Source organism: Arachis ipaensis, chromosome B06 (assembly GCF_000816755.2).
Source record: "Arachis ipaensis cultivar K30076 chromosome B06, Araip1.1, whole genome shotgun sequence".
NCBI classification, from domain to species: Eukaryota; Viridiplantae; Streptophyta; class Magnoliopsida; order Fabales; family Fabaceae; genus Arachis; species Arachis ipaensis.
In genome coordinates this window covers 121,724,492-121,737,144 of record NC_029790.2, presented here as the reverse complement: position 1 = coordinate 121,737,144, position 12,653 = coordinate 121,724,492, and the positions used below count along the sequence as shown (strand labels likewise).

The following is a 12,653-nucleotide window of genomic DNA, read 5'->3' as shown; positions in this document are numbered from 1 at the left end:
AGGACAGAAAAATTTTGTTGGAATTGGAGTGTGATATAGAGCTGGCCCATTGTTGAATTCTATGCGGAGAATTGTTCCTGCGTATTTGTCCAAGGATACTGGTTTTTCGATAACATTAAGAATTCGGAGTGAAAAGGACCTTGTTCTCTATGATTCCTTAGTAGATGTGCATTGGTGAATACATAATTATGTATATTTATACTTGTTTTACATATTTTTCTATTAGAGTAATTAATTATTAAAATAATTAATTTTCTTATAAATACAAAAAGTTAGGCATTAATTAGTGAATATTGTAATTTTTGCACCTTTATTCATATTTTGAATATATTATTTATGAATTTAGTTTGATTATATTGTGTATAAAGTTTAATTATAAATTTGAATATGGGATCATTTTATATTTCTATATGATTGCTGATTAGTGGATGATATATAATGTTCACTTAATATTCTTATTATTTTTGCCAACTGTTTCATCATTTTCTACTTGTTGATTGCATGAATCCGAACGTAGCTGCAATATAAATATGTCATGGTCCTAACATAATTTCCTCGGTGCTATTATCCCAAATCTTTTGAGGTGATTGCCCCAAACTTATCCTATACCTGTATACCTGTGTGAGGGGTTCACATAGTAACCGAATATAGATGAGCCTCCCACGCAGGAACTGTGAGCATAATTGAATCAAATGACAAAGACAACGTTGAGAAAAAATAGAGGGCTTTTTGCCAAGTGAAAATGGGTGGCTGTAGCTATATGCTCCGGCTGCGATTCGTTGTTAGCCTGAATATTGGAAGCACCTTGAGGGGAGGGGTATCCACCCTATGGTGTGTGTTCAGATTATACAATTTTCTGGGCGTATGCTATAGGTGTAAATATATGGTTACTCCGTTTGACTACTGTTCTGTAACCATGACGAGTTCCAGAACAAATCTTTGGTTGTGGAAACTCCTTCTGTTGCCTTAGAGACCAAAGAATATGTAATTTTATTAATAAAAGAATATGTAATTTTATTAATAAACTCCTTCTGTTGCCTTTGCGTAAAAATAACATGACATCAAGTATTGGCCACTTTCTTTTCGGTTCAAGTATTGCAATCTTCATATTTGGTCGGTTGCATGATTGCTTTCAGTGCTTTAGACATCTAGATGCTTTTATTAATATAATCTATATTAATAATTGAACTCCAACATGTTAGATGTTATTCGCACGTCGTGGTAAGGGATGATAGAAATTTTTTTTTTAATTATTATTAATATACTATACGGAAAAATAAGAGAGAGTTGGTATATAATTTTTTTTTTCAAAATACCCTCATGTATGATCTTTCACCTCATTGTAGTCTTTTAACTTTAGCGTTGTAAGTATCCGCAGTGCCTGACATTTCCTGAATAATATAGTCTATAAAAAATAATTTATTACCAAGAATTGAATCTTTGAACTTTTGATTTTATTGTAATATATTTATTATGATGGTTTATGAAGCATAGACACTTCGTTGAGTTGCTGTACCTGTGTGTCGGACACATTTCAGACACGATACTCGTCGATACTTATTCGATACGTGTGTCTGTTGTGTCCAATCGTGTCTTAATAAAAAATTTAAAAAAAAAATTTCGGACACACTTTGACACACCTAAATGTCATCACGTGTCAGCGTGTTTAGCCTTATTCTTAATATATATTCTTGAAATGAGTTTAAAAATAATATATATTATTATTTATTAAAACAAAAAATATTTTAAATACTTTTACATAGTTAAAAGAAGATACTAAAAACAGTTAAAAAAATATTTTATATTTTAATACAAATAAAATATAAAAAATTCATTGTAATTTATCTAAAAAAGTACTTTATATTTATATATATATGCCTTGTCCCCATATCATATAAGATTTTAAAATTTGTGTGTCCGCGTATTTCGTATCGTGTCGTGTCCCGTATCCGTGTTAGTGTCTGTGCATGGTTAATGTCAAATTTATTATTATTTACATTTAATTTATAATGAACTGGGATCAATTTATCTGAGATTTATAGTTTAGTATTAGTGTGTATTAATATATGAATTTAATTTTGATGTTATTGTTTTACACATGTATTTAATTATATAACTTCGCATTAACAAAAATAACTATTTTTTACATTGAGTGCGTGAATGATCATCTGAATATAATTATTGCACTGTATAAAATATTTTACAATATTAGTGTATCAAAATTAAACTTTTAATATATTAATAATATATAAAAAGATAGAAATTTAAGATTAAGTTTCTCTAAAATAAAGATATTGATAAAGTAATAAAGTAAATAGTTGATCACTTTTAAATTAAAATAATAAAATTAATCACATATAATAAGAGTTAAAATTTAATAATAATTATTCCTTTATTTTATTTCTTTATAAATCTCTTCAACTTTAGAAGATCAAAATTTCTCTAAACAAAACGTGTGTGTGTATATGCAACATAGTATGCGCTTAGGTAAGCTATCTTTGTTTTTTCTTTTGATTGATTCTTCTAGTTCTAACCGACTAATCATGATAGAAAAGTAAAAAATGAATATTGAAAAAACTAAACGTTTTTATTTTTATTTCTCTTATTCACATAATGTCTAAAGGGTACATATAAATATAAGGTAAATATAAATTTTAAACTACCTTAAATTTATTGTGAATATAAAAAAAATAAACATACATTTTGAACAAAAAATACATATTTTTTTAAAAATAAAATACTACTTTAGTCTTTATTCTTAAACGTTTGGATAAAATTTTGATTTTATCTCTAATATTTTATACGTTTTATTTTTTATTACAAACATCTTATTTCGTCCTATTTTAATTTTTGGTAAAAATTAAATTTTTTTTCCAAAAATACTCTTTTCTCGATTTGTATTAATATATTTTTCTCTCGTTTAAATCATTTACGATAATTATATAAAGTTTTTTTTCCTGGTTTAAAATAATCATATAATAAAGTTACAAACTAGATAACAGTGCCCAATTGAATTGTATTACTAAAACCTTGTTGGGCTTGGGCCCTCTTATCTAAATATAAACAATTGTTTTCTTATGTGTTTACCGATTCTGTCTCTTAACGGGTATGTTTGGGTGTTGATGGTTAATTGTTGAATTTTTCTTAGCTTCTATCGACATGTATGGTACGGTTGTATCCCCCACATTATTTGTTAACCGTTCCATTTATTCTAACTTCCAACATATATATATCATACATTTCACTTCTACCCTTCATACTCTTCTCACTTCTCACTTCTCACTTCTCACATTCACAATCTTTAATTGCTCCAAGCTAAGGTTCAGCCACTAAGTGAGATCATGGGTATCAAGATTGGAATCAATGGTACTACATTCACATCCTCTTCTCTCTAGTTTTGCATCATAGACTTTTAAAAAGCGATTGTTAGACTTACTGTGATTGATGTATTATTGTGTGTGATGTGTATTTTTTGGGATCATAAATGAAGGTTTCGGAAGAATAGGTCGCTTAGTGGCCAGGGTGGCTTTGCAGAGGGATGACGTGGAGCTTGTAGCTGTCAATGATCCCTTTATCAATACTGATTACATGGTATGAAATTCACTTTCGCCTATTCTATGATGCACTTTATTTGTAGTTGTTTAATTTTTTTTATCATTTTCTATGAAGTGTGAAAATTTTGGTTGATTTTATTATGAATTAACTTTTTATTATTAATTTAATGTTCTTGTGGATCTTATATTTAACCCACTTTAAACATCTAATGTCACATTTTTCTACACGATTCATTTACCACTTTTTCAAATTTGTTTAATAAAGGAATATACGCCTGTCGATTTATCTCTTAAATATTGATTTCAAAAAAGTTAAAAATTATACTATCATTAATTTACCGCTCCGCGCATCGTGCGGGTCTCATTCTAGTTTTATTATGTAAAAGGTGATACCAACTTCTTATACAATAAGTTTACCAGTTATGTGTTTCTCTTCTAATGATGCCACTTCAGCAATTTTGATGATTTAGCAAAACTTAAAAATCAACCAATCATTTTTTAGTAAAATAAAAAAAAATTATTGATTATTATTTATTAAAACATAAAGTACTAATTAAATACAATAAATATACGTTAAAAGTGTCATAATAATAATAATAATCATAAAAATTTTAATTACAAATATTAAAATTCTACAACTTATACATGTTAATACTTTTCCTATTACATTATTTAGTCTATTTATACATGCCACATAATATTCTTACTATTCTTTATTTTTTAATCTCTCATACTAATTAACAAAAATTCTTTCAAGTAAATTAAAATTTGACACATTTTCTTATTAAATACATTCAACTATATCATGATTATAAAATTAATTCATAGTTTTATATCATATTTTTGGTATTTTTCATTCTCATTCATTTTTCTAAAACCAAATAAGTTCAAATTTAGTACATCTCCTTATTAGATATATTTTAAATATATCATGATTATAAAACTAATTTATAATTTTATATTATATTTTTTGTGTTTCTCATTCTCATTCATTTTTTTCAATTTTTTCTTTAATTATTTGTACGACAAAAACAACATATGAGAAGACAAAGTATGACAACTAAAACATATGTAAAAAATAAAAGCAACAATAAAAATATAATTTTGTACAACTCTAATATAAAAGGCTTTTATTCTAGTAACTATTAAAGTTGAAGGTTATGCAAATAACATTTTTATTTGGTTGCACTAATTAATCCCATTTAATTTTTTAATGATTGGTATAGTTTCTGTTTGGATTTTTTTTCATGATATTGTGATTTGAGAATATGGAAAACAAAGAATAGAGTAATTTTTACTCGCACAATCCAAATTGGATGGTAGAAAAAATGGTAACGAATCCTTTCAATTGTAAAAAAAAAATTGAGGGAGTTAAGTGTGATTTCTATTTCGTCAATGCTCTTTTTCTTATATTTTTTTCTCTTAGTCCTACTTATAAAATTAATGGTGAAAAATCACACTTTATTCTTTCAATTATTAAAAAAAATTGAGAGGATCTCTAGAAGAAACAACTGAAACTGTGAGCAAGATATTGAATCAATATTTGGCTAGGCCATTGTTGATATAAAGAGTTGTAGGGAATGACTGAGGAATTTTAGAAGAAAGAAAATAATAATCGCATGATCAGTATGTAATAATGTTCCTACTAGTGCATATCTATAAAAGCTATTTTGATTTGTGATATTGAAATCCGAAGTCACATTAATATGTTGGCTTTTTGTTCATAGAATACTCTTGTATGTGCTAAAAATTTGGATAATTTGTGATGTAGACTTACATGTTCAAGTACGATAGTGTGCATGGACAATGGAAGAATGCTGAAATTAAGGTTAAGGATGAAAAAACCCTTCTCTTTGGTGGCAAGCCTGTCACCGTTTTTGGCTGCAGGTATATAATTATTCTAATTCTATACTAATTAACAATGCTATATATATGTCCCACATTTTAAGGCAGTTGTTAATTAAGTTTAAATTGCTTTTTGTTTTGTTTGGTTGAATAGAAATCCAGAGGAAATTCCATGGAGTCAGGCTGGTGCTGAATACATCATTGAGTCCACTGGAGTTTTCACTGATAAAGACAAGGCAGCTGCTCACTTGAAGGTTCCAATTTTAAATAAATAAAAAAAATTAATTTAATACTCCATGTATATGATATTAATTTGGTTTCTATATGGTTTGACATATAGGGTGGTGCAAAGAAAGTGATTATTTCTGCTCCTAGCGCGAATGCACCAATGTTTGTTATGGGTGTTAACGAGAAAGAATACAAGTCAGATATTAATATCCTCTCCAATGCTAGCTGCACAACCAACTGTCTGGCTCCACTTGCCAAGGTAGTTTCAGACTTCAAATAAATACTTTTTAATTAATTAATAGCTCAATTAAGTGATCTTGTTTGAATTAATGTTATATATCAGGTTATTAATGACAAGTTTGGAATTATTGAAGGTCTCATGACAACTGTACATGCTACCACTGGTACAATATTGTTAGTTATGTATATGGATTATTTGTCTTCATTAGTATGGTATTATTATAATTTAATGGTTTATTGTGTTACATAGCGACTCAGAAGACCGTTGATGGACCATCAATGAAAGACTGGAGAGGTGGTAGAGCTGCTGCCACCAACATCATTCCCAGCAGTACAGGAGCTGCTAAGGTATGTCATTATGATCTTTAACAATCTCTGCCAGCTCAGCATTCTATAACAGAAAACGGTTATCACTACTACTAACTTGTAACCAACTCTTTCAACTATGCAGGCTGTTGGTAAGGTGCTACCGGCACTGAACAACAAGTTGACGGGAATGGCGTTCCGAGTGCCCACCATTGACGTTTCAGTGGTGGACCTCACTGTTCGACTTGAAAAGGGAGCCAGCTACGACGAAATCAAAGCTGCTGTCAAGGAGGCTTCTGAAGGAAGCTTGAAGGGAATTCTTGGTTACACCGAGGACGACGTGGTTTCTTCTGATTTCGTCGGGGACAGCAGGTCAAGCATCTTTGACGCAAAGGCTGGGATTTCATTGAACAACAACTTTGTCAAGCTTGTCTCTTGGTATGACAATGAATGGGGATACAGTTCACGTGTTATTGACTTGGTCCGCCACATTGCCTCTGTTAAGTAAACTTGAAATCACCTTCAATTTTATCTCCTTCAACTTTATAAGAATAGTGTTTTCAAATAATGTGGCTCTTAGGATGAAGGGGCGTCCTGGATCTGCCTCTGATTAAGACTCATTATTAGTGTTAGATTTCTTTTATTCTGTAGAATATTCGCTTCTTTTTATCTACTAAGCGTTGATGTAGTTTTTCTTACTACCATCTCGTATTCTGAGATACTGATATTTTTTATTTGTCCTAGTTCTTATAACAATGTTGTCTGAGTCTATTTCAATTTATATCGTTTGAATTTGGTTTAACGTGTTATGGACTTGAAATATGTAATAAGGATGAAGGATACAAGTAAGGATAGTTTGATAAAAAGTAAGAGAAAAGCATTATTCTACAACTTAACATTGAAAAGCTTTTCCTTAAATTTCATTACACCAGAAATAATAATCACTTATATACTAAACCCCGCTCTTGCTTTCTTGTTTACGCTTCAAGGTTGTTCTCGCATTAAGAAGACTCCGCTCACCAAAACACAAATAACCACGACTCCTCATTTTTCTACTAACTGAAGAAGCTCTCTTTCTCAAAGTTTCTGATTCATCACCATCGTTGTTCATTTGACTTGAGCAAGAAGCTCCATCATTATTGTCAATAATGCAAATATCCTTTTGCTTATCCATTGATCTTGGTGAAGAAACTGATGATGACATCATGGAAAATGAACTAGACCTTGACCTCCCTGAAACCTTTACATGTGGCACGGATTGCGCATTTCCGTGCGCAGTTCCCGAAGCAAATCTCTTCTTTGCATTCGGACTTGACTGGTAACTCCTCACAGAAAAGTTCCTTTTATTGTTTACAACCATTGAAGGCCTAAAATATTTGTGCCTAAGTGGTTTCGGGATTTTTTCCGAAACCTTGTCATCAAATGATTTCTTGAATCCTTCATTTCTCTTGTCCTTCTTCCCCTTATGACAATGAAAGACTCTTCTAAACCGAGCAGCGGCCGCATAGTTCATGGAACTCAGCCTCTTGCTAGTGGTTGATCTTCTGTGCTCTAAAGCTGCAGAGTCGTATGCTATGTGTTCTGATGAAGACAAAGCACTCATCGCCGTCGCGCTTCCCTCATCAGAACTAGCATCCCATTCATTATTCTCAACTCCTGTAAACAGAAAGATTTGAGTGTCCGAGATTCGGAAAGAAGTACCAGGGCTGCTTCCATTCCCCTGCTGCTGCATTTTCAAGTGTGAAGCTATGGCTTTTCTTGAACTATAGCCTCTAAAACCAAACATTCCCCCAGCTGCAATCAATTTTCGGATTAGTACTTTCGATGCTGTCGAATTCGGGTTTTGCTTTAGGTAATCAAGTGGAGTCATTCCATTAACATCGCAGGCATTGACATTGATTGATGGAGATGTCATCAAGAGTTGGACAAGATCAATGCGAATGTTTCCAATGGTGGCAAGGTGAAGAGCTGTTCTTCCATCAGTGTTCCTAACATTGATGATCTCATCTGTGTGAAACTTCTTCCCTCTCAGTAACTCCCTTAGAAGCTCAACCTGTCGGTCCAGTCTTCGAAACGCATGTGACTGGAAACCGGAGACGGCCTTGTGGAGAAAGGTTTCTCCTGAATTGTTTCTAAGAGAGATTAATGATGGAGATGCAGAGACTAGAGCTTCAACTGAAGGTAGTTGGCCTCTGTATGAAGCCACATGTAATGCAGTGTTGCCTTGATGGTCTGTGGAGTTGATAATTTCAAAGGATGATGATGTGAGATATTTGATTACCTGCATGGGTGAAAACAAGGCTATATAATTGAATTCAGAAAGTCAATGTAATATTAAAAAACAAAACAATTCGGTTTGTGAGTTAGTGTTTTGAAATGAAAAGAAAGCAAGGAAACACTTGAGTAAAGTAGAGTTCCTTTTAATCTTCACATGTCCTTTCTTTCCTTCCTTTTCTCTTCCCTCTAACCTCACTCAATTGACACACACCTTTTAGTTGCTATCGTTATTTAACCATGCAGGAAGGAACAAGCACTCTATTCAGACATTATGTTCTTCCATTTGTGAATAAAACTACTAAAAGTATTTAAATAGCACCAAAAATCTCTGTTAAAAGCAATATGAGAAAGAATAAAGAAAAGTATACAAATGCAGTAGAGAACCCATTTATATTAGTCCATAAAAATGGAGCACAAGAAATTAAAAAGGGAGTGAAGAATTAAAATTATCTCTCAAATATATATTATAGAAAAATTAAATTTGTATAGTACCTTTAAAAGGTCTAATTCATTTGATATATTTATCTAAAAATTGACATTTTTCCCAACAAGATGATTCTTTTTTTAAAAAGTCTTGTTAAAAAAAAGAGTAAAATGAGTAGAAGCTAACCTCAACTTGGCCTCTAGCTGCAGCCGAATGCAAGACAGTAGATCCCTGAGCATCTCTATAAGCCAAAAGATCAGAAGAATTTGCAAGAAGGTCCTCCAAAATGACTAAATTACCAGCTCTAGCAGCAGCATGAACACCCCTATTTGTCATCTCCCACCTATAAACAGACGGAACCATCTCCTCCTCCAGACTACCACGTTGTTTTCCGGTAACCGCAAAATCAAACAGCAGCCGGAAAACCTCACTATTCTTGCTCCTGGCAGCAGCATACAACACATCAGTGACGTCATACTCGCCTTCTCCAAAAGCCAGCAGACGGTTCCTCTCCAGAAGCTTCCGAACGAATTCCAAGTCCCCTGCTGATGCAGCAGTGTACATGAGCCACCCGCCGTACCCGGAGCGGATCAGAGAATCGTTTTTCTTCTTTCCTTTCTTCGATTCGCACTCTTCGTGAAGCTTCCGGGCTACGTAAGAGCGACACTTGGCGACGTCATGGAACTGGTCTCCGCCGTCGTCATCCCATACTAGTTCGAGGCGGCGGATACGGCGGAGCGAGGTGAGCTTGAAGAGGTGGTTGCTATCGATTCGAAGAAGCTCGCGAACCAAGTCGTAGTGGCCGTTAGCAGCAGCAAAGTCTATTGGCGATGCGAACCACCATTGGTCCCCTGTGCTTTCCCAGCGAAGAGGGAAATATGTTGGAGGCATTGGAAGACTTTTTGTTCCTTCCTAGTTGAAATTGCTCAAATCAGATGGTCATTAAAGAAAGAACGACGAATATAGTAGCAACGAGACCATATAATATAACTTAGTTGCCATGGTTAATTAAAAGGATATACGAGGGTTTGTAATAATCAGAATTTTTAATTACAAATATCAAGAAAGGAAACAGCCATAATTACACTCACTTGGTAATGTGGTGGGAACTGGGAAGTGTTCAAAACACTTCAAGGAAAAGCTAAATGGACACTGCAGAAGGTGGCTGATCACACAGCAAAGGAGGATATTTTCTGAATCATTTTGTTCATCTCGGAATCTGAAGGGAAGATAAAGGCTGATTAACACAATTGAAGAAACAACTAGATAGTAAGGGTGCTTAGGACTTGATGATTTGTTATGGAGTACCTCCTTTCCTCAGGGAAAAAATAAATTGATAAATAAAGCTAACCAACATTTTTCCAATCCACTAAAATTAGCCATTAAAATTAATTATTACAATTAAAATTAATTTAGTAGTTAATTTATTAATCTGTTTAAGTAAATTTTGAGATTTAAATTCTATCTTACTTTTGTATATATAGTAATCTATTAATCAATAACAAATTTTTAAATAAAATTCACATATTAATTCTTAACCTGTTAAGTTATGGAGATACCGAAAAAGAAAAAAAAAAAACTAACTCAATTCTTTCACTAATGTTAGTCTCCATCATTTTCCAAAAAATAAACTAGCACATACATATATTGTGTGGTATAATGCCACTTTAAAAAGTTGCCTATAATGTGTCCGTCGTCTTTATGGTGTGGTGTCTTTATCACTTTCTGGACTTCATAGGTTGCAGCGTTATCAACGCCATGAGTTTTTGTCTAGTGAATAGTGATAAACACTTGCTGATTCTAACGAAAACTAACCCTAAAACAATCATTCAGCTATTGATTGGCTGGTTGCATAAATGATAGTAGGACACTGAACTAAAATGCGTAACTATATAACAGCTAAGAGTCTAAGACCAAGACAGATTTTAGTTAAGTGGAGAGACAGAGTTAAGTGATCGATTGCTTTTTCTTCACATTTGCAGGGAGCAAAACTGCTTGCATTGTACAGTTTTGTATGACAACTAACCAGGAAAGCTTTAAACATGATTTTTGGCCAAAAAGCACTTTTATTACTAGCTTTTTGCCCAAAATATGACTATGATATCATAATCCCAAAAGAAATAAAATCTGAGAGCTTATAATTTGAGGCGAAATTTTGAATATGATTTGGGAGGCCAAACTAAATCTCTAAAAATGAAAATAATAGATGATTTTAAAAAATATGGGACACATACAAATATAGTTAGAGATGCTTTCAAAAAATAATAAAATTTGGAGGCAAATTTTACTACTTTTTTATTATTTGCAAAAGGTGAATTTACTATGGGAGAATTATATTTTTAATTTATTTTAAATTTTATAAAAATAGAAGCCTTTTTTATTTCACATGTTCTTGCTGGTGGTCGAAATTCGTCATCCGAATTTTTTCACTAATGTTATATTTGAGAAAAGAGAAAGTATAAGAAACTAACTCTAAATATAATCAAGTAGAGCTAACTTTTTAAAAAATCAAGTGGAGGTAAAAAAATATGCATCTTCCCACTCCAGCCCTTCACGTCGCAATCTTTCTCTCCAACTTCTCTCACCGCGATGTTGCGCCCTCCCCCTCCAACCTTTCTCGTCACTCCTAGTCTATCTATTGTCACAGCACCTCCCCTTCCTGACTCTTGCCAATCCTTCGCGTCGCGATTCGCCCCCTCTCCCCCAACCCTTCTCACCGCGAAGCCTCTTCATCCATTTTCTCTCGTCCCGTCATGCTGCCATCCAGTGGAAGTCCTCTTGCCGTGACAGACGACGTTCATTTTGTAAAATTTGGATGATTCTTTTTGTTTTGGATGTTTCTTTCTCCTAAATTTTATATTTGCCTTTTTTATATATTTTGGATGTTTTTATAAGTGTCTCCTTTTTAGGTTTTTGATAATTTTTAAATAGTTTTAGATGTTTCTTTTGTTAGTTTTCGAAAAATTTTTCATTAATTTTGAATGTCTCGTTTTATTAGTTTTGAATTTTTTAAAAAATGTGTGGATTTAAATTTTTTTTATTGTTAGACTTTTTTTTCTAGTTTATATACTAATTGACTACCATCTTAATTTGATTACTTAGCAAAGTTGCTGAGAAAAATACCAAAATGCACCATTCTTTCGAATTTTTCATCAAACAGAAATCATACACAAGGAGAAACTTTTTTTAACGCGTTTTATGTAAGCGTTTTATTTTATGACATGAATACTAGAAACTATAAAGGAAATGTAAATCTTAAGAAAGAACGCCCGCGGGTTAGGCATAAATAATATGAGTAGGATGGCTCCCATTTTTTGATGCCAAAATCTAACCTAACGAAGTTCCTTTCCCATTTATCAGTAACGTTTAAAATAGGGAGAAAAAAATATATATTTCCTCCATTAAATAAATCTATGTCTATCTATCATTTATTATTTTTTCTCTTCATTCTCTCTTTTTTATTTTTTTTAAATGAATAGAAAAAATCTCTTTATGAAACCAGAAATTTATTCTATAAAATATAAAAATAAATCTCTTAAAAAGTTAAAATGATCGAGTGTGATAAAAGCCCGTGAAAGATAGTGTTATATGATTGGCTACTTTTAAAAAAGTTTCAGGATGCGTCAGTTAAGTTTCAGGATGCGTCAGTTCACTCTTTTTAAACCAATAAAATTATAAATATTTGAAGCAGTTTTTTGTAATATCAAAAACAACCCAATTTAGTGTCGGATTTGTAAATACTGAAAGTTATATTCTTTACTGGTGATTAATAAAAGATT

At 32.2% G+C, this 12,653-nt stretch overlaps 2 protein-coding genes across 3 annotated transcripts; one reads left to right on the top strand and one right to left on the bottom strand.

The window, feature by feature from the left end:
• Positions 3,116–6,874, top strand: LOC107605051 (glyceraldehyde-3-phosphate dehydrogenase, cytosolic). Its single transcript, XM_016306793.2, has 8 exons — positions 3,116–3,366; positions 3,491–3,591; positions 5,326–5,441; positions 5,554–5,653; positions 5,740–5,886; positions 5,971–6,031; positions 6,118–6,215; positions 6,319–6,874. The coding sequence occupies exons 1-8, from the start codon at positions 3,342–3,344 to the stop codon at positions 6,679–6,681; spliced, it is 1,011 nt and encodes a 336-aa protein (XP_016162279.1). The 5' UTR covers positions 3,116–3,341; the 3' UTR covers positions 6,682–6,874.
• On the bottom strand, positions 6,966–10,219 carry LOC107605050 (protein phosphatase 1 regulatory subunit 12A-like). 2 transcript variants are annotated; one of them, XM_016306791.2, is made up of 3 exons: positions 9,966–10,219; positions 9,061–9,786; positions 6,966–8,454 (listed from the first exon to the last, which is right to left on the bottom strand). In XM_016306791.2, exons 2-3 carry the CDS (start codon positions 9,763–9,765, stop codon positions 7,126–7,128), a joined length of 2,034 nt encoding a protein of 677 aa, XP_016162277.1. In that variant the 5' UTR covers positions 9,766–9,786; positions 9,966–10,219; the 3' UTR covers positions 6,966–7,125. The 2 variants fall into 2 exon arrangements, with proteins under 2 accessions (XP_016162277.1, XP_016162278.1); XM_016306792.2 differs by having other exon boundaries at positions 9,061–9,782.